At 47.0% G+C, this 25,119-nt stretch overlaps 1 protein-coding gene across 3 annotated transcripts; it reads left to right on the forward strand.

The window, feature by feature from the left end:
- The first annotated feature begins 2,070 nt into the window (after nucleotides 1–2,070).
- RELB (RELB proto-oncogene, NF-kB subunit) lies at nucleotides 2,071–24,510 on the forward strand. 3 transcript variants are annotated; one of them, XM_079985471.1, is made up of 12 exons: nucleotides 2,071–2,358; nucleotides 5,978–6,034; nucleotides 7,143–7,196; nucleotides 9,033–9,565; nucleotides 10,716–10,873; nucleotides 13,670–13,761; nucleotides 15,019–15,150; nucleotides 16,079–16,183; nucleotides 17,978–18,193; nucleotides 19,662–19,730; nucleotides 19,848–19,925; nucleotides 21,698–24,510. In XM_079985471.1, exons 1-12 carry the CDS (start codon nucleotides 2,190–2,192, stop codon nucleotides 22,063–22,065), a joined length of 2,031 nt encoding a protein of 676 aa, XP_079841597.1. In that variant the 5' UTR covers nucleotides 2,071–2,189; the 3' UTR covers nucleotides 22,066–24,510. The 3 variants fall into 3 exon arrangements, with proteins under 3 accessions (XP_079841597.1, XP_079841598.1, XP_079841599.1); XM_079985472.1 differs by lacking the exon at nucleotides 2,071–2,358 and adding an exon at nucleotides 3,648–3,849; XM_079985473.1 differs by lacking the exons at nucleotides 2,071–2,358; nucleotides 7,143–7,196 and adding an exon at nucleotides 3,649–3,849.
- The last annotated feature ends 609 nt before the right edge of the window (nucleotides 24,511–25,119 follow it).

A 25,119-nucleotide genomic window follows, 5' to 3' on the forward strand; every position in this document is an offset into this window, starting at 1 on the left:
CAGTAGAAAGTGGGGAAAAATCCATTTCTTTCTCTTTTTACAGCTTTACAGTATGCTTTGCATTACAAAGGATTATTGTGTTTTGTTTGTTTGCTTTTGGAGAACAATAGATAGTAAGTTATGGTTTCAATGGGCAGAATCTACTACAGTGGTACCTTGGTTTACATTCGCTTCAGGTTACATACTCTGCTAACCCAGAAATATTACCTCGGGTTAAGAACTTTGCTTCAGGATGAGAACAGAAATTATGCTCCGGCGGTGCGGCAGCAGCAGAAGGCCCTATTAGTTAAAGTGGTGCTTCAGGTTAAGAACAGTTTCAGGTTAAGTACGGACCTCCGGAACGAATTAAGTACTTAACCTGAGGTACCACTGTATTAGGGTCCTATCCAGACATCCTATTCATGGTACATTCATGTTGGTTCGTGCTCATGAGGCTATCAGAGCAGTTATACACAATCGCACTCTCAAATTTATTAATATTAGTTTATTTCATAAATCTTACACACTACTTGAATGTAATAAAAACAACAACCTCCAAGTGTTTTACAAAAAGTAAAACAATAAAACCAGCGGGGAAATATAACCATACTTTAAAACATGCAAAAGTTAAAATACTGAAGCAGATGAAAAGCACCTCAATTTTCTAAGCATCTGTTTGCTTCTCTGTAATGTTTTTAGCAGGCACTGAAGAGTACAGTGGAGACGCCTGGTTTATATCAATAGGCAGGGAGTTCCAATACTGTTTTCACCTGCAAACGTTTCGTGCAGACGTACTGTTTCGTTTCCAGTTGGTGCACGTTCCGTAGTTTCCTGCCGCAATTCATTTTCTATACCACGAATGTTCTGTTGTTGTTGTTGCTGTTGTTTGTCCCACTTTTGTTGCCAGCAAAGCCAAACCCAGTGAACTGGCAGTGCTAACTAGTTCTGGTTTTGTTCGCATCTTCCTGCTTGCTGAATTCTACGAGGGCAACCCTGATAGATATATCTGCACACACATCATACATTTAAAACAACATTACTTCCCCCGAAGAATCCTGGGAACTGTAGTTTGGTTATGGGTACTGGGAATTGAGGACGCGGGTGGCGCTGTGGGTTAAACCACAGAGCCTAGGACTTGCCAATCAGAAGGTTGGCAGTTCGAATCCCCGCCATGGGGTGAGCTCCCATTGCTCGGTCCCTGCTCCTGCCAACCTAACAGTTCAAAAGCACGTCAGAGTGCAAGTAGATAAATAGGTACCGCTCTGGCAGGAAGGTAAACGGTGTTTCCGTGCGCTGCTCTGGTTCGCCAGAAGCGGCTTAGTCATGCTGGCCACATGACCCGGAAGCTGTACGCCGGCTCCCTTGGCCAATAAAGCGAGATGAGCGCTGCAACCCCAGAGTCGGCCACAACTGGACCTAATAGTCAGGGGTCCCTATGTTGTTGTTGTTTAGTCGTTTAGTCGTGTCCGACTCTTCGTGACCCCCTGGACCAGAGCACGCCAGGCACTCCTGTCTTCCACTGCCTCCCGCAGTTTGGTCAAACTCATGCTGGTAGCTTCAAGAACACTATCCAACCATCTCGTCCTCTGTCATCCCCTTCTCCTTGTGCCCTCCATCTTTCCCAACATCAGGGTCTTTTCCAGGGAGCCTTCTCTTCCACTCCAGTATCCCTGCCAAGAAAACTCCATGGACAAAGACAACAGGCATATAAAAAAACAGGGGGTCCCTTTACCTTTACCTTTACTGGGAATTGAAGCTCTGTGAAGGGTAAGCTACAGTTCCCAGGTTTATTGGTGCGGGTGCACTTCAAATGTATGATGTTTGTGGATAAGGATGAAGAAGATGATGATCATTTCTCCCTCCATAGGAAGGCAGGCAGGGGAGGACTGGGGGGGGGGGCAGGTGCCCCATTCACTCTGATGGACCAGCCTCCGTGGACAGATGTTAAAGTCAAATGTGGACCATCAAGCTGAGCTCCGGTCACAGTGCTCTCTTTCTGGCAGTTTGTGTTTCTCAAAACCACATGGCTGATCGGCTTGGCCAATAACTTTTTTCTTTCTTTCTTTTTTTTTGGGAAGAGGGAGCTTCCGGTGCCAAAAGACCAAGGAGGGGAAGGGGGCTGTGTGTTCCGGTCATGACAGCCCTCTTTTCTTTTCCTGGAATTGGAAATCCTTCCTGATTCCCCCCCATCCCTTTCCTCTTCAAAAGAAATGAGCCTGGAAGCCCCGAAACCAAAAGCTGAACCTGGTGCTGGGGGGAAAGATGCTGGAGAAGAAGAAGGAGGATGCAAATTTGCCCAGGGAAAAATCTTCCAACCTGAGCCCTGCCTTGAGGAGTTGGGGCAATTTGGAGAAGGCACACAGCTAAAAGAAGAGCTGGGTAAGGGGCCGCTGAACTCCCTACAGGGTTCAATTTCTTGCTGAAGTTAAGAGAAACTCTGTGATGAAAGAGGGGGAAACAAGCAAACAGAAATTGGGATCCTTCCCACTCTTCCTGGGGCATGTTTAGGTACCACGGATAATTCTGGTCTGTGAGTAGAGATTGTTTAGCAACCGTGCAGTATCTCCACATTGAGTTGCCAACTGTTTAAAGTACCAGCAGATATTAGCACAGGTGAAGCTTTTCAGAGGATGGAGGGAAACACCTGCACCCTAGGAAGAACTTCCTTTACGGCAGGAATGGGAAACCTGTTGCGCTCCAGAAGTTATTGGACTCCAAATCCCATCATCCAGGACTATTTGCCATCGTAACTGGGGCTGATGGGAATTGGAGTCCCAGCAGTGTTGGGGAAAAAACAGTTTGGTCTCTGGGTTTTTGCAGACCATCGGGCTGCTCCGCAAGACACAGGGGAAAAGGAGGCTGCTTTATTTTCTTTTCGGTTTAGCATGCAACTTCACTGCCTCCAAGCCATTGTTTTTAAGTATTATAAAACAACCTTTAATAATAGCCTTAAAAGCGGGTGAGTGGGGGTACACAGCAGATGTTTATAAATTTAGGAGTGGAAAGAGTTGATGGGTTAGAATTATTTTCTTCTTCTCCTGTTACTAGGAGCTAGTTAGCAAGTAGGCTCAGGACTGCTGTTAGGAAGTAATTTGTCACCGAGCTTATTATCTTGTAAAATTCACCTGTGTGTGGAGGTTGACTTGCTCTTTGAAAAGGCTTAGTTGTCGGAATTCATGGAGGGCAGGTTTCGGAATGCACACCGCTAAGCCAGGGCAGCTAAATGGAACCTCCAGCTGCAGGGGCAGTCTACCTTGGAGCAACAGGTGCTAAGGGGAAGGCTGTTTTTCCTTCCTGGCCTGCTTGCTCGTGACCTTTCCAGAGAAGCATCTGCCTGGCCGCCTCTGGAAGCGGAACAACTGGGTGTGCATGCAGGCCTGATCCTGCCCGGACCGAGAAAGAGAAAACGAGTGTAGGAAACCAAGTATCCACCCCCTCCCACCCCCGCTTAGCCTAGCACCTGTTGCGTTACTAAGTTCAAGGGAGTGCCTGTTTGCTTTTCCTTTCTCGGTTCTTGGTTCTTGTGTGTGTGTTTTTTGCTGCGTTTTGGGTTTTTTTTTCTTCCACGCCTGAGAGTAGATCCTGCCCTTTACCGCTAGGCTGGGGGCTTTCCCGTTCCATTGAGCATGACTTCATGACAGCCAGCAGCCAATGAGGAAGCAGCAGCCGGCAGAGCAGGGGAATTCCAAGAACCCTCAAAGCTTTAAAAAAATAATAAAAATAGACAGACACAGAGAAATTGGGGCTTGAGGGCTGACCGAGGGGGGAATGGAGCTCAGGACCAGGTTATGAAGAGGCCTGGGGTGAGACGGGAGCCGATGCGATTGCCTCTGTGGCAGAGGAAAGAGATGCTCCCTTCCCCAGCTCTAGGTATGGGGCAGCTGGAGTGAAACGAGTTCTAGGGGAGAGAGGGCGTGTGTGACTTTTCAGTTACCGGCCCAGGGGTTGGGGGCACTGTGTTATTGTCTAGGCAACAGATTGGGTCGCTGGGAGGCCTGGGGACGTCTCTGCTGTGCCTCTAAATGCTGGAAACCCGCAGGAGGCGAGGGGAGAGTTGCTCCGATCTGCTTGTAGGTTCCCCACGGGAGGGGGGGAAATATTTGGGGTGGGTTTCCCTGCTTTTCCTCTGGCTTTCAGCAGCACAGGTCGAAATCTTGCTGCCTGCTCATTTCCACACACTGTTAAGCTTAGCTTGCTGATTTCTGCATTTCAATCCTGCATTTAGAAGGAGCGGGCGTGTTTGGGTTCTCTTGGTCGCTTCTCTAGCCATGTGGCCATCCTGGGGATATCCCTTTTCTGAAAAGGCAGGGGGTTCTTCCTTCTCCACCCCCACTTCACACAAGAGACTTCTTAAGTTAAAGGAGCAGAGAGGTTTCTTACACTGGCAGGTGAAGGGGCACGAATGTGTTATTTGAGTTTCTGGAGGCGGGCAAGTAAAATCCATTTTATTTGCTTTCTCCCAATGTTTTGAAGTGGATGTTTCCTGCTCTGTGAACGGTCATTTGGTTTTAGAAAGTTTGACCCTTGAGTGCCAAGCTGGTGACTCTGTTTTTAAAGACTTTTTGATCATCCCGTCTTTGCAAATGGGCTCACGTCTGCCTGGTCGCCTGTGGTGAGCAAAAATTGTCTCCAGGTAACCAGACAACAAAATGTTGAGCAAGCTTAGGTGTATGTAGACAGGTAGACTAGTAGGGTTTTTGGTGTTTTTTTGATGGGCTAGTGGCTTTACAGATTTCTTCAAATTGCTCTGATTTCTTATGAGGTGTTTTTAAGTAGAGAATGCATCTTGATACTAAAGGTAAAGGTAAAGGGACCCCTGACCATAAGGTCTAGTCGCGGCCGACTCTGGGGTTGCGGCACTCATCTCGCTTTATTGGCCGAGGGAGCCGGAGTACAGCTTCCGGGTCATGTGGCCAGCATGACTAAGCCGCTTCTGGTGAACCAGAGCAGTGCACGGAAACACCGTTTACCTTCCTGCTGGAGCGGTACCTATTTATCTACTTGCACTTTGACGTGCTTTTGAACTGCTAGGTTGGCAGGAGCAGAGGCCAAGCAACGGGAGATCACCCCGTCATGGGGATTCGAACCGCCAACCTTCTGACCGGCAAGTCCTAGGCTCTGTGGTTTAACCCACAGCACCACCCGCGTCCCCTATCTGCAACTTAAATGTGTAAGACCCTAGCCATTGGTGTTTGGAGATCCCTTGGAGGTGGCAGGCTCTTAGAAACTATACGCTGTATGGCAGTGAAATGGGAAAGTGAACAAAATATGGATGTTTCTGTCTCCACTGTTGTTGTGAGATACAGGATGGCCCATTAGCCTGATCAAGCAGTGCTTGCCTGATTTTCTTACGTTTATTATTAAAGCAAAAGGTAGATATTTGGCCCTAGAAGGTGAATGGTGCAGTAGACAATATATCTGTAGCTTGGAAGAATTCTGGGGCAGTAAGAAAGCGTTAGGTTATAAGGCGATTAATAAACAAATGATGATGACAACTGTACTTTGTTAAGGGTACTGGGAGTTACAGCTCTGTGAGGGGTGAACTACAGTTCCCATGATTGTTTGCGAGAAAGCAGTGTGCTTTGAATGCATGCGGTGTACATAGCCTTTAGCTTCATAACCTCTTTACCCCTGCAATTCAGGCACTCTTAAAAAGGGAAGGTGGTTTTCCGGGTACTGAATTTGAGGATGGAAGGAAGACTAACCAGGTGAAAAAAGGTCAGACTGGTCTGCTGTCGCACCTTGAACAGCCGCCATGCTGAGTGGCTTGAAGATGCCATTTTGAATTTCCCACGATGCCCTGGAGCGACACTGCATCTGGGGCATCGTGGGTTGTTTTAAATGAGGTCTGCATTTAAACATTGCTGATTGCCCCTGGCCTTCTCTAATACTGGGCTGCCTCCGTTGGTCTCCCCTGGTTATGAACACTTCCTTTGGTGGACAAGGCCTGGAAATTATGGTAGAATGCATCTTCCCAACACATTGTTTTTCTTCGCAGGCTCCTCCCTCCCAGCTTCCAGTTTCTCCATCATGCAGCCCACAGCAGAGACGGCTGGTAAGGACCACTTGCGTTCGGATCACGTGTATCCCTTTGATCAACTTCTTGGAAACCCAGAGTTTAATTCTTCCTAGAATCATAGAATCATAGAATCATAGAGTTGGAAGAGACCACAAGGGCCATCGAGTCCAACCCCCTGCCAAGCAGGAAACAGCATCAGAGCACTCCTGACATATGGTTGTCAAGCCTCTGCTTAAAGACCTCCAAAGAAGGAGACTCCACCACACTCCTTGGCAGCAAATTCCACTGTCCAACAGCTCTTGCTGTCAGGAAGTTCTTCCTAATGTTTAGGTGGAATCTTCTTTCTTGTAGTTTGGAGCCATTGCTCCGTGTCCGCTTCTCTGGAGCAGCAGAAAACAACCTTTCTCCCTCCTCTATGTGACATCCTTTTATATATTTGAACATGGCTATCATATCACCCCTTAACCTCCTCTTCTCCAGGCTAAACATGCCCAGCTCCCTTAGCCGTTCCTCATAAGGCATCGTTTCCAGGCCTTTGACCATTTTGGTTGCCCTCCTCTGGACACGTTCCAGTTTGTCAGTGTCCTTCTTGAACTGTGGTGCCCAGAACTGGACACAGTACTCCAGGTGAGGTCTGACCAGAGCAGAATACAGTGGCACTATTACTTCCCTTGATCTAGATGCAATACTCCTATTGATGCAGCCCAGAATTGCATTGGCTTTTTTAGCTGCTGCGTCACACTGTTGGCTCATATCAAGTTTGTGGTCAACCAAGACTCCTAGATCCTTTTCACATGTACTGCTCTCAAGCCAGGTTAGCGATGAAAGAAAGAAAAGAAGGAAAGCTAGGAACTATTGTTACTGTTATTATTTGCGTTTATTGTAGGTTCCCAGGATGTACTTAAAAGTTTTTATGTGCTTTTAGTTTTTTAAAAAACTTTTCAAAAGTCTTAAATTATTGCTGTTAATTTTTCAATCAATCCCTCTCCCCAGGGGACCCCTAATGACCATTTAATGAAGGCAGGGCTGATGAGTTAGTAACATGTGCTGGGTTTGTGAACCCCTCACCGTTCAATATGTGCAGACAGGCGGAATATGCTGTGATTTGATTTAAAATACTGATCTATCTTTCTTTTCTTTTCAGATGAATTAGGTAAGGATTCTGGGGCTTGGGGCAGAGTAGTGAAGCAAACTTCAGGTAAGGAAAAAAAATCAATATTAGGATGATATATTCTTGACATATACAAGGAATATACAGTAAGTGAGAGCTAGTGTGGTGTAGTGGTTAAGAGCGGTAGACTCGTAATCTGGTGAACTGGGTTTGCTTCTCCGCTCCTCTACATGCAGCTGCTGGGTGACCTTGGGCCAGTCACACTTCTTTGAAGTCTCTCAGCCCCACTCACCTCACAGAGTGTTTGTTGTGGGGGAGGAAGGGAAAGGAGAATGTTAGCCGCTTTGAGACTCCTTCGGGTAGTGATAAAGCGGGATATCAAATCCAAACTCTTCTTCTTCTTCTGCATGTGGCTTGGTTCACATTTAATGACCAAAGCATGGTTTGCCCTTTAGAGCTTAAGCACATATCCTTTACTGTACTTCCTGGTTCAGCAAACCGCTATTTGATGTTGCATCCAACTGGGCAAACCACAGTTTGCTTCCAAACTAGAACTGGAAACAGTAGTTTGATTAACATTCCTCGTTGGGAGGAAAACCATAGTTTGCTGATTCAGATGTAATGGCAAACCATGGTTTGTGTGAACCGGAAAATGATGGAGGGAGGGGAGGAGCAGGAGCACAAAGCCCATTCGAGATGGCAAAATCATGATTTGACTGTTGCATCTAAACCAAGTTCTCTGTGTATGTGTGGAGGACCAGTTGGTGGCTAAAGTACGTGTGTATGTCCCTTAGTGTCACATAATTCAGTGGCTTTAATCTAAGCACGTGAACAAGATTTTATGCACCGGTACCGTGTTAAGAGATAGAGATTTGTCGGAGTTCAGTGGCTGCTTCTGTGTGTGGAAGTCACTTAGGCGTACTGTCTGATCAGTGAGCTGTGGCAGTGTTTCAAGGGATGCTGGTGGGGCACACGCTGCTTTTGTGTTTTCTACTTTGTGCGTTGTTCTCCTCCCTTCCCACTCTGGGCTCTCTTTGGCTATAGTGGAGGTTCGCAAAACAACAACAAACCTCTGGTTACGTGAAACATATTCAGTAAACACACAAGACGTAACCGGCTGTACATTTGAATAAATCAAGTATACTATTCATTGTATTAAATTGTAGATTTCAACAAAAGTAGCTCATAAAGGTCAACGAAAAAAGTAGAAGACCCAGTGGATCAGTTCATTCTCTAATCAGTTCATGCATAAGGTCCATATATGTATAAGTGTCTATTCCACCTGTCTGTTCATAGAGTCCAACAATCCACACGAAAGGTTGTTACAGTTCTACAGAATCCTTTTCACAAAGACAAGGATTTCCAGAATATTAGCTTTGTTTTGCTGTCCTGGGCTTCATCAGTAGTACAAACTCATATTATTATTATTAGTAGTAGTAGTAGTACCCCGCCCTCCCCAGCCAAGACCGGGCTCAGGGCGGCTAACAACCAATAATAAAAACAAGTTGATTAAAATACAGTTTAAAAAACAAGATTGCCCTTCCCTTGGGACTCCTCTGATCTGTCCTCCTCCTGGTTTTCTCCCGGGAATTGTCGCTGTAGCTGGTCGCAGTGGCAGCGCCCCCAGCATTGGTTCAAGTCCTACGCTCCAGAGCAGGAGAAAACAAGTTTTCTCCATCTTCCGCGCGACAGCCTTTGAGATATTTGAAGGTGGCTATCACATCTCCTCTTTTCCAGGCTGAACATCTCTAGCTCTTTCAACGAGAAGCCTTGTTGACGATTGCAGCGCTTGTGGTTCCTATGGGAAAGGGGATTTCTTGAGATGCATAAAGTCCAAGGCCATACAGAGGTTTAAACACGAATATTGACGCTTTGAACGGAACCTGGAACTTAACCCCTCCCTGCTCTCATTCTGCCTTCCAGAAATCATTGATGAACTGATTAAGGAAGATGGCTTCGAGGTGGATCCTGTCTCGCTTCCCCCCAGGGTCTCGCTTAACGGGCCAGCCGAGCTGATCCCCAAACGCTCCAACTTAACATCACCAGCTGGAATGCCGAGACCAGCTGAGTCGATGGGCCTGAGCCTGTCGCGGCCCTATGGCTCCTCCTGCTTCTCAGCCTCCTGCGTGCTGCGAGACCCGTCTCCATCCCAGCTCTCTCAGAACCTTAACGACTTGACGCTAAGGCCCCAGCTGGTTCCAAGGGGGACGTCCCTCCCGTTGCTGCCCAGTAGCAGATGCTCTGATGACTCCTGGCCCCCTCTCCCCTCTTCCCTGCGTCCTGGGATGTCCCGAGAGCAGCTGGACGACGTCATCCAGGAGCCGCCCAAGCTGGTGATCACAGAGCAGCCCAAGCAGAGGGGCATGCGTTTCCGTTACCAGTGCGAAGGCAGGTCGGCTGGAAGCATCTTGGGCGAATTCAGCACCGAGACCAACAAAACTCTGCCGACCATTGAGGTGAGCGGTGTGTGTTAGGATATTGATGTTCTGTTCCACCTAAACCTAAGCTGTTGTATGTCACATGTCTGTTTACATTCCAGCACAGCTTGCTGGGAACTTCCGTTTGTGTATAGATTTTGCCTTACGCTTCTTGCTTGGACACGAAGGAGAGCAGACATGTTTTCTTTGTCCTGATCTATGCTGAATAAACTGCTTGTAAATATGCTTTAGGGACCCGGGTGGCGCTGTGGGTTAAAACACAGAGCCTAGGACTTGCCGATCAGAAAGTCGGCAGTTCGAATCCCCGTGACGGGGTGAGCTCCCGTTGCTCGGTCCCTGCTCCTGCCAACCTAGCAGTTCAAAAGCATGTAAAAGTGCAAGTAGATAAATAGGTACCGCTCCGGCGGGAAGGTAAACGGCGTTTCCGTGTGCTGCTCTGGTTTGCCAGAAGCGGCTTAGTCACGCTGGCCACATGACCTGGATCGGAAGCTGTCTGCGGACAAACGCTGGCTCGCTCGGCCTATAGAGCGAGATGAGTGCGCAATCCCAGAGTTGGTCACGACTGGACCTAATGGTCAGGGGTCCCTTTACCTTTACCTTTAAATATGCTTTACATATGCCTCTGCCTGCCCTTCCGTTGCGAAGAGTTTGTTATCTCTGCTGGCTTGCGTGCTCAGCTTCTGAAAGGCTTCTGAAGCTCTGAGTCGCTGATTGATGCAGAACCGAGGACCAGAGTTTGACCGGCTGCTGGCCGGTGGGCTGGAGCCAGCTGGGGGCCTGCCAATTGCCCCCGTTCCCTTGGACGCATCACAACGGTGTGCTTCATCAAAGCCCAGATTGCGGTCAGCCGTTGTTTAAAAGATCGCCTTTGCCAACCGGCTGCGCTGCAGATGTTTTGGACTACAAGTCCCATCATCCTTAGCTCACAGGACCTAATGGTCATGGACGATGGGAGTTGTAGTCCAACAACATCTGGTGACCCGAGGTTGAGAAAGGCCGTGTTAAGGCCAACAGGTTGGTGAAGGCTGTGTGAAGAACTGCACAGAACCCGTGAAAGTCTTATCCTTTGGGAAGGTGCTGTAGGGGCAGCTCAGCCAACAGCAGTTCGTGGGCTCCTTGGTGGTGGCCCCCGGAAGAAGGCCTCCTCCTTCTCTGTTTGTTTCTCCAGCTGCAGAACTTTGCAGGCATCCCAGAAGCGAAGGTGACAGCATGCTTGGTGTGGAAGGATTGGCCTCACCGGATCCACCCTCACAGCCTAGTGGGGAAAGACTGCAACAATGGTCTCTGCGAAGTGACGCTGAAGCCCCGAGCCAACCCCAAGCACAGGTAAGAACGCCTTGCATTGCTTGACGCTCTGCGGAGAGTTGGCTACAGCACTGTGTTTGCTGTGGGGTCTGTTAACGGTGCTGAGAGTTGTTAGGGGAGCCCTGTTCTTTCTCACATAGCTATAGTTCCTGGAGTTCCCTGTGGAGAGGGGTTGATAGTTAAAGCACTCTGGGAATTGCAGCTGTTGTTTAGTCGTGTTCGACTCTTTGTGACCCCCTGGACCAGAGCACGCCAGGCACGCCTGTCTTCCACTGCCTCCCGCAGTTTGGTCAAACTCATGCTGGTAGCTCTGAGAACCCTGTCCAACCATCTTCATCCCCTTCTCCTTGTGCCCTCCATCTTTCCCAACATCAGGGTCTTTTCCAGGGAGTCTTCTCTTCCCATGAGGTGGCCAAAGTATTGGAGCCTCAGCTTCAGGATCTGTCCTTCCAGTGAGCACTCAGAGCTGATTTCCTTCAGAAGGGATAGGTTTGATCTTCTTGCAGTCCATGGGACTCTCAAGAGTCTCCTCCAGCACCATAATTCAAAACTGTGATGACTATGAGCACCCTAAACAAAATACGGCTCCCAGTATTCTTTTGGGGAAAGCCGTGGCTATTTAATGTGGTATGATACTGCTTTAAGTGTATTGTGCCAATAGGGCCTAACTTAAGCAGGGGATATTGTATTAGGATTATGGAATTGTAGATTTGGTCCAAGCCCCTGCAGTGAAGGAATCTCAACTAAAGCATCCATGACAGAGCCGACCTCTGCTTAAAAACCTCCAAGGAAGGAGTGTTCACGAAGGGAGTCTGTTGCCCTTTCAAATAGCTCTTACCTTTAGAAAGTTCTTCCCAATATTCAGTTGGAATCTCCTTTCTTGTAACTTGAAGCCTTTGGTTCAGGTCTTAGCTTCCAGAGGAGGAGAAAACAAGTTTGCTGCATCTTCTGTGTGCCAGCCCTTGGAATATTTGAAGTTGGTTCTCATATCTCCTCTCAGTTTCCTCTTTTCCAGGCTAAACATACCTAACTCCCTCAACCATTCCTCATAAGGCTTGGTTTCCATCTTGGTTGCCTTCCTTTGCACATCTTCCAGTTTGTCAGTATCCTTCTTAAATTGTGGTGCCCAGAACTGGACACAGGACTGCAAGTGTGGTTTGACCAAGGCAGACTAGAGCGGGACTACTGCTTCCCTGGACTCTATAATTTGTTGATGCAGCCTAGAATAGCATTAATATTTTTTGCTGCTGCACCACACTGTATTGTGTGTGTGTGTGTGTGGGTGTGTGTGTGTGTGTGCGCACGATCTGACTTATTTTAGGGGGATAAATTAATTTAAGATAACCATATTTAGAGATGATGGTGATGAGGGATTGAGGATTGGAATTACCTGTGATGGGATGATGAGCTGCTTGTGCGTAAAGCTTAGTCCCTCAGAGTTTGGCCTGGTTATCAAAGCTCTGTCTATAGCGGAGCCCCTTAAACATGACTCCCTCAATCGCTGGCAGAATCCGACAGTGGGCGTTTGCGGAAACGCTTCCAACATAGAAGCTCCTTAACGGAAACGCGTCTTCTGGATTCTCGGCGCGACAGTTTCCGGCGAGGGGTGGGTGTCCCTATAGGAGGTCCTGAAACTTCCCCACTGTTTTCGCTGGAAGTCTCTCTGAGCCATCCCTCTGATTCACTTTCCCTTGGAGCTCCTTCTCTCCCCCTGCTGGTTCCCTAACCTCCGTGAGCCCTTACACCGCCTGCCCTTCCGATGGCAGTTCCCTGACATTACCCTTTTGTGATATTACAAATATTACACATTACGGCAGTGGACAAAGCTGTATTATAACTTATGAATAAGTGTATTTTTGAAATAATAATAATAAATGAGATGATCTGGGAGTAATAGAAGGGGAATCCGACTGATTTCAAGCAGGATCTGTTGGGAAAAGAATTGGGCAGCAAATGAATTGAAGAGGAACTGCAATGGAGTGATCTGGGACAGGGTACAAAGGGTGCCAGTTGAATGAATGGCTTCTTTGAGTTATTTGGATCAGAAATAACTTGGTTTGCTTTCTGTGGCATTTGCAGTCAAAATTTGCAGCTGTGCGTATGAAACAGTACATGCAAATTCTGTTTTTTTTAATATGATATTTATTATAGTTTCCAATTAATACAGAAAATAAACATACACAAAAAAGATAATAAAAACACAAAAATACAAAAGCAAAAAAACACACAATTAAAACAAATATAATTTCCATTACTCATTTCCATTAACTTATTTCCCAGACCTCCTCTCGCCTCCCCCTTTTGTATTCCAATTCGAATTCTTAACTCAACAAATCCTTATTATAACTTATTTATAACTTATTATAACTTATTGCTTAACCTTTACATTACAGCTGGTAACCACTTAATTTCTGTCCAACATCATTCTAGCATTCATTAATTTTGTAATATTTCTGCAAATAGTCTTTAAATTTCTTCCAGTCTTCTTCCGCCGACTCTTTTCCCTGGTCTCGGATTCTGCCAGTCATTTCTGCTAGTCCCATGTAGTCTGTCACCTTCAAGTACATGCAAATTCTGTGCAAACGTATGCCTATTGGCCTGGGCTCGAAATCTTTTAAAGTTCCTGGGTATGCTCTTGATCCCCTGCTGTCTCTGGTCAGGACTGAAAAAGAGCAAGACGTTGAGAATTGCAGACAACATTGATCTAGATGGAGAAATAGACCAATGTGGTTTAATGCAGCTTGGAAGCAAAACGCCTCCTTTGTTGGCAGCCTTCCGGTTTCCTCAACCCCAAATTCTCCTCTGATCACTTTGCAGTTTTAACAACCTTGGGATCCAGTGTGTGAAGAAGAAGGACATAGAGGAATCCATAGAGAAAAAGCTGCAACTTGGGATTGATCCTTTCAAAGGTATTGCGGGGTGGGCGCTCTCATAGGCTGCCTTGAGAGGCCGGGTTGGTCATAGTAGCTCCTGCAGGACTAGAACCAAAATCTGGCGGCCAGAGCATAGCTGTCAATCTTCCCTTTTTTTGTGGGAAATTCCCTTATTCCAGCGCCGTTTCCTGCTGCTATCCTAGATTGTTAGATATCCTGTAGACTGTCCCCGAGACAGGTGAGGCTGCTGATCCCTTATTTTCAAATCTGAAAGTTTTGGGCCAGAGGCCTTTGTGAGTTGGGCCATCAAGGAAAAACTGGGGAGCCTGTGGCCCTCCTGATGCTGGTAGAACGCCAACACCTGAAAGCCAAAATCCAGGACGCCATCTTCCTGTTGTTTTTTATCGCAAGAGCATGGTGGCCATTTTGGTTGCTGTGACCTGTGCTGCAGATGTTTTGGACTACAGCGCCCATCATCTTGCCCCCCAGCTCTGTCCCTCTCTTAAAGAGGGCTTTGAAAAGAGTTATGGGGTTGTTGTTTTCACCAAGAACCAGTGCTATGATACCTAATAGGAGTGGAGGGAGACATAGTTGCATTCTGTGGTCCAACCACCCTTAACATTTACTTATTATTGCTACTAGTACTGCTATAAGTATTATTTATTAAATTTATTGGGGACTTACTTATACAAACCAACACGTACATTTAAACTGGCATGAATGAAAAACAGGTAAAAGACAACCCTAGCTTTAAAAGACAGGATTAAAACATCCCACCCACTCAAGATGGCCACAGATAATTGAGAGCCATAGGGCTGGTGAAAAATAAATGTTTTTGCCTGGTACTCAGGGTTGCCATATTCCCCAAAGTGAAAATCAAGATAAAGTTCTTGAGTTTTTTAGCTTCAAAAAATCTCCCAAGAAACAAAACATTTTTGGGCTTTTCTTTGATTTTTAAAGCAGTTTTTAAATAAAAAAATAACAATCCTCCTTGCCATATGTCTGGGTATTCCCAGGCATTTTGCCAGTTCAGCAAAAAATCTGCTTGGATGCCATTTCACTGCCCAATTCCCAGACGTATCAAGGAAAGCCCGGACGTATCGTAGCCCTACTGGTGCCTAAAGCTATGTAATGGTGGCACCAGGCGAGCCTTTCTGAGGAGAGCTTTCCGCAAATGGGGAGCCACCACTGAAAAGCCCCTGTTTCTGCACATATAAAACAAATGCGTTTATTCTGTGCTTGGTTTGCTCTTTCTGTTTCTCACTTTTTCTCTCTCCTTCTCTCTCTGTATAGCTGGCTCATTAAAAAATCACCAGGAGGTTGACATGAACGTGGTCAGGATTTGTTTTCAAGTTTCATACCAAGATTGCACAGGGAAGACGCGGCACCTCAGCCCTGTTCTTTCAGAACCCATCTTTGACAAGAGTAAGCAATGGGGAGTATTGGAAAGTGGTGAAGTGGGCAAGTGGTGATTTTTAGCTGTGGCTACAAAGGAAAATAACAAGGGCAAGTAAACAAACACCAAGGGGAGGGGGAGCAGAGACATGGTGTGAGGAATCCAGCCAATCCAGTGCTTTTTGTAGGATTGAGACCCTAAAAAACCCAGAAAATGGGTTGTAGTTAGTGGATAGGAGGGAATGACACACTGCACGTGATCAAAAACGTTATATTCTGATCCGGGGAGGAAGCCTTGGGGTAAGGCAAGCTGGTTGCTTCAGGACCATGGAGAGCTCCTGGTGAGAAACTTGCTCCAGTAAGGGTTGGAAGTCAACAATGGCCTCCACCTCGACTGGGCTCAGCTTCTTTGTGGAGAACTGGAGTCCATTGAAGGGTCAATACCCTGGACATTTGCCTGTACTCCATTGGTCTCCTGTGCCATTGGACCATTAAAGTAAAGTGGGAGGCGGTTTCTTGGGCTTGGGGTGGGGGGAAGGTGCCTGTGAGCTTTCTGTCTCCAAGTATATAGGCCCTGATGCTGCAGGATGGTTCAGCAGGTGCTTGCCTGCCTGCCTTCCAGCCTCGGGTTCAGGGATCCTCTGATCATCAGCCAGTACAGCTCCTTAACCCACGACACTTCAGCTTTCAAATCAGTGTCCTGGCCACTGCTGGACTCTGCAGGCCCTGTGAATTTGCTTTTCCAAGGAGTAAGCCCTGACATCGGAATGGGTTTTGTATCTTATCTTTGGATGATTGCCCTTTAAGGGAAGGTTCCTCCCATGCACCCCTTGCTATGTGTATGATCTGGGCTTTCTCTGGAGAAGGTCCCTTGCAGGCACATGGAGCAGAAAAGAAAACACATGTGGTTATGGGAAGCAGGGTCAGATTCTAACGCTGTGGGTTTGGGTACGTGCAGAATCCACAAACACGTCGGAGCTGAAAATCTACCGGATGAATAAGGAGTATGGCAGCTGTACGGGTGGAGAGGAGCTCTATTTGCTGTGTGATAAAGTCCAGAAAGGTTAGTGAAAAGAACCCCCAGGGATCTTTCGCGGGTCTCGTTCCCCAACACATCAGGCTTGCTGAGCTGGTTTGATTGGGTGCCTGTTTTGCTGCTGTTCTGAACCGCAGGCCTGTGAAAGTGGTTTGAGGCAGGAATCCCAAAGAGGGATTTAAAAAATGCCGGAATGGCCTATTCTAGTGCTTTATTAAAGAAAGGTGTAAACTTACAACACAGAGTGCAGTGTCTCACTGCCTTTACAGATTCAGGACAGACACTGCAACAGTGAGAGGTTGTCATGACTTGTCCACCTCCAAGCAAATGTATATACCGTATTTTTCACTCTATAGGACGCATCAGACGATAAGACTGATAGTTTGCGGGGGAGGAAACAAGAAAAAAAAAAAATCTGAATCCCAGAAGCCAGAACAGCAAGAGGGATCTGGCTTCTGGGACAGCCTCTTGCTGTTCTGGCTTCTGGGATAGCCGCTGAAGCCTCTCCTGGGCAGCGGGATGAAGGCTCCCCCTGCCCGGAAGAGGCTGCCCTCTGTACCTTCCCCCATCTCCCACAAGAACCGTGCGCTTTTTAAAGGGAGCGCGGTTCTTGGGGGCTTTTCTGGGAGGTGGGGGAAGGGACAGAGCAGCGTGCGAAGCCTCCGCAGGGCAGTGGGGAGCCTTCGTCCTGCTGCCCTACGGAGGCTTTGTGGGCGCTATCCAAAAGCCAGAATAGCTAGAGAGAGCGCTGCGCAGCGCTCCCTCTAGCTGGTCTAGCTTTGTGCGAAGCCTCCGCAGGGCACGGGGAGCCTTCATCCCTGTGTCGGCTTCTGGGATAGCCCGCAAAGCCTGAAGCTAGAACAGCAAGACGGAGCGCTGCGCAGCGCTCCCTCTCCCTGTTCTGGCTTAGCCGCGCAGCCTGCATTCGCTCCATAAGACGCACACACATTATCCCTTACATTTAAGGAGGGGAAAAGTGCGTCTTATAGAGCGAAAAATACGGTACATCCTTTATGCACTAACCAGCGTACGTCAGTTTACCCATAACCTCCTAGAACACCTGGCCGGTGAGGCCATAGGTGGCAGTTAGCCAAAGCTTCTCACGGTTTACAGATAAGCATAGCATCAAGGCCGCCAACTACCACACATGAAAGCAAATGACTATAAACATATATGAGCTCATTCTTGCAACAACTGCCAATTATTCCGGGGTTATCTTGACTACCAAAGATGCTGCTTGAAGGCCTTCCAGAACATTTCAGCTTTGGTTCAACACGACCGTGAGGAAGACAGAGAAGTGTGATGGGTTCAGCTTCTCTTCTTATGAGGAGGCCGAGCTCTTCTTCTTTCTTTGGCGATCCCTCGTCACTGAGTAAGATTGTCTTCCATGAACACAATCTTAACAGTGAATCTGTAAGTGACTGTGGAGGCCAATTCTGGATCTGCACATCCTTCCAATGGGGACATAGGTTTCTGGGCGGGAGTTGATCACGGTGAGGGTTTGCCAAGCGTGCCTTCCTCTTAGCACATTTCTCCTTTTCGTCCTGAGTTCGGCATCTTCAAAGCCCATGACGCCTTCGTTAAAGGCTGTTCTCTAATTAGAGCGCTCGCAGTCCAGTGTTTCCCAATTGTCGGTGTTTATACTACATTTTTTTTAGATTTGCTTTGAGAGAGTCTTTGAACCTCTTTTGTTGACCACCAGCATTACGCTTTCCATTTTTAAGTTCGGAATAGAGTAGTTTCTTGGGCAGACAATAATCAGACTTCCTGGAGGGGAAAACCTTATCTAAAAGGACCTCCTTGCCTCTGTCGTCCTTGCAGAAGACATCTCCATCATCTTTCGAAGGGACAAGTGGGAGGGGAAAGCTGACTTTTCACAAGCTGATGTTCACCGGCAGATTGCCATTGTCTTCAAGACGCCACCGTACCAGCACCTTGACATCGTGCAGCCAGTGGAGGTGGAAGTATACCTCCGCCGTTTGACGGACAGCGTCTCCAGCGACCCCTTCAACTTCACCTACCTGCCAAAGGACAACGGTATGATGGGAGCATAAGAAATTGCCTGGTACCAGGTCAGGCGGTTCATCCATCTAGCTTAACACTGGCTGGCAGGGTCTTGGACAAAGTGTGCCTTCCCTTTCACTTTATACCTTTTCCTTTTAACCAGAGATACTAGAGATTGAGGTTAAACCACAGAGCCTAGGACTTGCCGATCAGAAGGTCGGCGGTTCGAATCCCTGCCATGGGGTGAGCTCCCGTTGCTCGGTCCCTGCTTCTGCCAACCTAGCAGTTCAAAAGCACGTCAAAGTGCAAGTAGATAAATAGGTACCGCTCCGGTGGAAAGGTAAACGGCGTTTCCGTGCGCTGCTCTGGTTCGCCAGAAGCGGCTTAGTCATGCTGGCCACATGACCCGGAAGCTGTACACCGGCTCCCTTGGCCAATAAAGCGAGATGAGCGCTGCAACCCCAGAGTCGGGCACGACTGGACCTAATGGTCAGGGGTCCCTTTACCTTTTTACCAGAGATTGAACATGGGAACGTCTTCGTGCAAGGCATGTGCTCTGTCACTGAGCTATGGCACTCTCTCATTCCTTACTGCAGGAATGGGGAGGTTGTGGCTCTCTGGAAGTTTTTGGACTCCAACTCCCATCAGCCCCAGCCAGGCTGACTGATGGGCAGGGATGATGGGAATTGGAGTCCAACAACATCAGCAGGACCACTGGTTCCCTAGCACTTCATGAATGCAAGAACCAGATTAATTCTCCCTGGGGTCTGGGGCCCTTAAAGCAGATCCCTTTGTTCAGCTGCTAAAATCTTCTACAGTTCAAACAGATGTTGTTTTGTCCCCGTCTTCTGTATGCAGTGGGAAATTTTGAGCAGCTTCCTCTTTGAAGCGCTCATTATCTCACAAGTCTCTGCAAATTCTGCAGAATGAGGAATTCAGCTTTCATTGTGGCTTTTGCAAGTTTCTAGTCCTCAAGGTTGTGAAGAGAAGCTTAGTTCCTGGTGGGGGAAACACCTAGAAAAATCTCAAAAAGCTGGAGTGGGTGGCTTGTTATCCATAGGAAAAACAAGAGGGTGCTGGCGAGGGACGCGGGTGGCACTGCGGGTTAAACCACAGAGCCTAGGATCAGAAGGTCAGCAGTTTGAATCCCCGTGATGGGGTGAGCTCCCGTTGTTCGATCCCTGCTTCTGCCAACCTAGCAGTTTGAAAGCACATCAAAGTGCAAGTAGATAAATAGGTACCGCTCCAGCGGGAAGGTAAACGGCATTTTCGTGCGCTGCTCTGGTTCACCAGAAGCAGTTTAGTCATGCTGGCCACATGACCCAGAAGCTGTCTGCGGACAAATGCCAGCTCCCTCGGCCAATAAAGCGAGATGAGCGCCGCAACCCCAGAGTCGGTCACGACTGGACCTAATGGTCAGGGGTCTCTTTACCTTTTAAAATGCAAAAAATAAAATGAAAGTGTACTTCTTTGGCAAACCTTTGGGTCAATCTTTCTGCAGACACTTACCGGGTCAACAAAAAACGGAAGCAAGGCATGCCCGATGTCCTAGAGGAGCTCTCTGGCCCAGGTTTGTATACTTGGCGGCAACTTGGTTTGCTGCCCAAGGGGTCACGGATATGTTTTGCAGAATCCGCACACCGTGGACAGTTGCATCCAAGTTCCCTTTTGCTTTTTGTTTCACCAGACCCTCACGGGATCGAAGCCAAAAGGAAGAGAAAAAAGCCAGGGTACATGGACCATTTCAACTTGACTCCGTCCGCAGGTCAGTCCGGCCAGGCTAGGCCGAAGCCTGCCTCTGTTTGGAGCCTACTGAGTTTTAAACGGAATATTATGCAGTAGTACAGAAAATTATCAAAGAGGGCACAGCGCTGGTACCGCCAACCCCTCTTCCCAAACACACACCAGAGGCTTTCCATAATGTTTCGGGAACCCAGTTTGCGGGCAAAGCCACTGTTGTGGTGAGCCAGTATAAAAATGAAGTCAAATCTAGGCCTTTGACAGCTTCCTTCCACTGTCAGAAGTAGCATGCTTCTGAATACCAGTTGCCGCAAATGGCAGGAGGGGATCCAGAAGATCTCTTCTTATTCCCTTGTTACCTTGGGGAAACGTCACTTGAGTTGGCTATTCTGGAATCTCCGTCCCTGCAAAGTGCTTTAAAAACTGAGCTAAACCAAGGTGAGGGTTTGTTGGCAGAGTAGCTAAATTGCAGCTAGGAAGCCAAATCGTGAGCAATACTGACTCTTTCCTTGAAATTAAAACAGTGTCCACTTGTTAAAATACACAAAAGCTTTTACTTGCAGAGCATATAGCTGAAGAAGAATATATGCAAAATATTCACATTCTCATGCTTATCCAAGCATGGGCTTAGTTTTTCTTAGTTGAAGATTGCAGCTTCTTCCTTAAACAGTCAAACGAACTGTGTTTCTTCCTTTTCCAGTGTTTGCTCTCAAGCTAAGCCATGCAGTACTTTCTGAGGAGCTTCCATTTTCTCCTTCCAACAGACTTCTTCTTACTGCTTCTTTGGGAGAACATCAACTTCTGTACCACTTTCTGTCACATACATTCACACATTAGCAAGCCTCTCCCCTTTATTATCTAACAGGGGTCTCTCCTTCAGTGTTCACAGAGATGCAGCCATTACAGCTCAAGTCGCTCACACACAAAATAAGATGGAGGATGTAATAAGATGCCTCTCACGTGACACAAGAGTTACTGGGGAACATTCCAGAATTAAGCACACAGTGATGCATTTAAGCATTCCTCAATTTCAGTAAATTAAATCGCTATACTTAACAGGGTTTGCTAAGCAGGAAGATTCTATGCAAGACAGAGTTGTTCCGCCTGGCCTTCGGCTTGGAATCAATTTGATTCCCTCCCCCTCTTCTTTTTTCCTTTCCCCTCCTATTTGGGGACTTCCCTGGCTTTTTCTGGCCCATGTAGGACCAGTTTGGAAAGTTAGCCTTGCTGAAGACTTGACGTTTTCATCCCCCAAAAGTTTTTGATTTGAGTTTCCATTTAATGAGGCTATATTTTAATATTTTAATGTTGTATTTTAATCTTGTTTTAAAGTTGTATTTCAATCAATTTGTTTTATATTGGGTGTTAGCCGCCCTGAGCCCGGTCATGGCTGGGGAAGGTGGGGTATAAATACAATTTTTAAATTTTTATTATTATTATTATTATCATCATCATCATCATCGTGGGTAAGCAAACTAAGACCCGTGGGCCAGATCTGGCCCAATCATCTTCTAAATCCGGCCTGCAGACTGTCTGGGAATCAGCGTGTTTTTACATGAGTAGAATGTGTCCTTTTATTTAAAATGCATATCTGAGTTGTTTGTGGGGCCTAGGAATTGTTCATTTCCACTCCCTCCAAAATATAGTCCAGCCCCCCCACAAGGTCTGAGGGACGGTGGACCGGCCCCCTGCTGAAAAAGTTTGCTGACCCCTGATCTCTGCCATGTTTTGTGGAGGGGGTCTGTGACTGTTCTCAAATGCCCCCGAGTAGCGTTGATTTCCTTGTTCTGATTGCAGATGGCTCCTTGACTGGTTCGGAAGACAGGAATAGCCTGAGCAACTTGGAGCGTATCACTGTGCCGGACCTTTTTGAGGACTACAACCTGGGCCAAGACTTCTCTTCCTACAACGGCCCCACCTTGAGCGATATCCTGCTGCCAGCTGCTATGGACTTCCCAGATTCCGCAGAACAGGAGTTCCTGCTGGATGCTTATTCCATCCACTCTGGCATCTCGGCCCCCTTCCCGTTCCCTGTGGATTGTGACCCAGAGGGCACGGCCAGTTTGGTGGGGAGCAGCATGTTCCCCAGCCAGTACAAGGAGGCCGAAGCGCGACTGGAGATGGAGACCAAGCTCAAGTCAACAGACAGCGCTGCAACCTTGTGAAGGAGCGTGGGCCCACCGTGGCCTGGGAGGGAAGGGGCCTTGCTCCCCATTTTGAATCTTACTAGTAGCAGAGAGATCCCGGGGCAAAGCAAACAAAGATGTTTTCCCTACTGGCAAACTGAAGAGGGGAAAATTGCATTGATCTCTATCGGGGATCCTTGACAGGTGTCCCTTAGGGAGAGAAGACATGGCGTGAATGGAAGGAAGGAAGATTGCACTAATAACTGAATTGCAGGGGAGAGAAGTGCCCTCAGTGTTAGCCCCCTGCATTTGGCTTCCTAGTTTCTCTTCCTCAGTTTCCCCCATCTGTAAAATCGGGTCAACAACACTGACTTGTTCTGCTAGGGCAAAAATGTCAGACTAGCAAATGTAGTCTTGTTAGTTTCATGGGTGTACCCCTAAGACCTTTTCCTCTGCTTGAAGATTTATGCCGATCTGTCGTGGAACATTTTGTACTTCGGATTCTTTTTTGCAAATCCACGCACACTGCAATAGCTAATGGGCGGCCTTGTGTTTTGAAGTAGCTCAGGTGCTGATCTAACATAGATATGTAGTGGTATATTCCACAAGGACATGTCTTTCAATACATTTATGAAGTCATAAGACTTAGCTGTTGGTCCACCTGGTGTTGCCCTAACAGTGTCACTCCTGGTTTTTCTCTCTAGCTGCTGCAGATACCTATCTAGAGGTGCCAAGGATTGAATGTGTGACTGCCCACATGTGATGAATGTACTTATTCTCTAATGCAGAATTACAACCTCTCCCTCTCATCTTCTCTGTGCGAAGCAAGCCTCTTGGGGCTGAAAGCTTGCACCACTTTTAAACAGTGCACTTGAGGCTGTCTGATACGGCTAGGTCCAGAGACGACAGACAGCATTGCAAGCCAGGATATTGTCGGGTGGGATGTTGAAGGCTGTGCTTCTCTTCCACCTGTATAGACTACAACATGTCACTAGCATGAAAGTGCTATGTGGTACATCAAAATCTTTTTTAAATGTCCATGTCCACTTGGCAGGGGTGTTGTAGAGCTGAGGAGGAAATTTGCTCACAGTAAAAAAATTGGTGAGCACCTAACATTGTCGTGCATTTCAGAATGTTTCTTGTAACTGCAGATCCGCGTACCCCTGCCTACTGGCCAGCCAGAATCTTGCTGAGCTCTTTCATGGTTGCTAAAGGTTTCTTAAGGCATTGCCCAGGCACTTGTCAAGCCTATCTGTCCAGCCTTAGGGCCTAGACATTTAGGGTGCTTCCAAACAAGGACTTAATGCTTTGAATGGGTCACCGAGATATCGCAAACAGGTCGTTGGCAACCATTTTTGTTTTTCTCTTTAACTTCTTTGGGTTTTCCCTGCAAAGGGGAAATCCAGATTTAATGGAGGGGAGGGGAGAAAAAGGCTGGTGTTGTGGTGACAGAAAAACAACAACGCATATGTTAAGGAGCGAGTATTATAGGCCTTGACTTGAGACTAGTGTCCCGAGTGTAAATTTTTGACATTTGGACCAGAAAACCATGGTGTGTTTTTCCTAACGGGTTGCATTGTAACTAAATCCTAGTCAGAGTAGACCCACTGAAAATCAATGGGCCTAAGTTAGTCAAGTTAGTCAAGTGTATTAATTTAAATGGGTCTTCTCCAGTGCTATTTTTCTAGAAAAAGAAGGGCTGGAACTCACCAATGAGCGCCTCCCTCGTTCTCTTAGAATGGCAATGGCGCCCTTCTGGAAGGTGCCAGAACCTGGTCTTTTCTGAGTGCAACTGACCTTGGATACAACCCAAGATGACCTTGACCTTGACCTTGCAGGTCCTTAGCAGCTACCAGCAAAAGGGATGTGACCTTTCTATAAAAGCTCATCCTTGGAAACAGAATAGATCCCTAGAAAGAGGAGAGCACCATAGATAGCTTTCCCCTGCCTTTTTCTCCTTTTTGGTAATGAAACTGTTCCTAGCACCATTCTGAATTTAGAAGACATGGCCACCTCCTCAGTACTGGCAAATGGTTTTTGTCACATTCTCCCTTCTTCAGGTTTCTTCCTGCTTCTGTAACTTTAAAACCAAATGTTGCCTAAGGTTAAAGGCTGAAGTAGCTGAAAGGATTTTGATGTTGTTATAATAAGAAAAAAACACAACCACTTGATTTCCCAACCCCATGGTCATATAATTACTCTTAAAAAAAGCATTTCAAGTTGTGTAAGGAAAATAAATATTCAAAAGCTGTCACAGAATCTGTAACCAGGCAGGAAGGATAATTTGTATATCTTTGGATGATGGTAATGGGTCCTTTTGAATGGGTCCTTTTGAACGAAGTACTGTACCTTCTCTGGGCTTAACCTTTCAAATGTATGCATTATTACTGGCTTAATTTTAGCCCTATAACCTGTTTTCTGTGCCAAGGCTGAGCCCTGGAAAGATGTGAAGTATTAATAAAACAGGCACTGCTTCTGATTGTGTACGGGGCTTGTTTCCTTGTCAGTTGCTAACTTCCAACAACGCTGGATGCTCACAGACTTGCCCTTTTCGGGTGGGATTCAGTCCCGTATCAGCAAGTTTGGGTTGTGCAATTAAGGCTGAGGTGGAGCTCTTGCACAGCAAGCCTACTTCCCCAGAGGAATGCACTTTTTGCCATAAAGAAAGTGAGGGAGAAACAGAGTTGACAGCGTAGGATAACGCTTGCTTTGACACAACTGTTTTCTAGCCTCCCCGGAGACAAACCCAGGTGAGTATTCAGTAAGCAAGTCATCTGGAAAAGCTGCTCCACACTTTTTGGCAGTTAGGGAGCAGAGATCGTAAGTCAAAGGAGGTGTCTTCTGAGAGCAAGTTTATTTCAGCCCGGGGACTTTTGAAGGACAGGTCAACCCCACCCCTTGGGCCTAGAATTATCCTTTTTAAAAAAATTATATTCTATTAATTGTGTCTCGCTTTTCTTCAATTATGGAGCTCAAGGTGGAATTTCCAGGTATCTTGTTTATTTAATATATTTATATCCCACCTTTCTCCCAAACTGGGCTTCAAGGTGGTTTTTACAAAAGTTTAAAAACATCAGTTATAAAATACAGAAT

The sequence above is a fragment of the Podarcis cretensis genome (assembly GCF_951804945.1).
Source record: "Podarcis cretensis genome assembly, chromosome: 8".
NCBI lineage: Eukaryota > Metazoa > Chordata > Lepidosauria > Squamata > Lacertidae > Podarcis > Podarcis cretensis.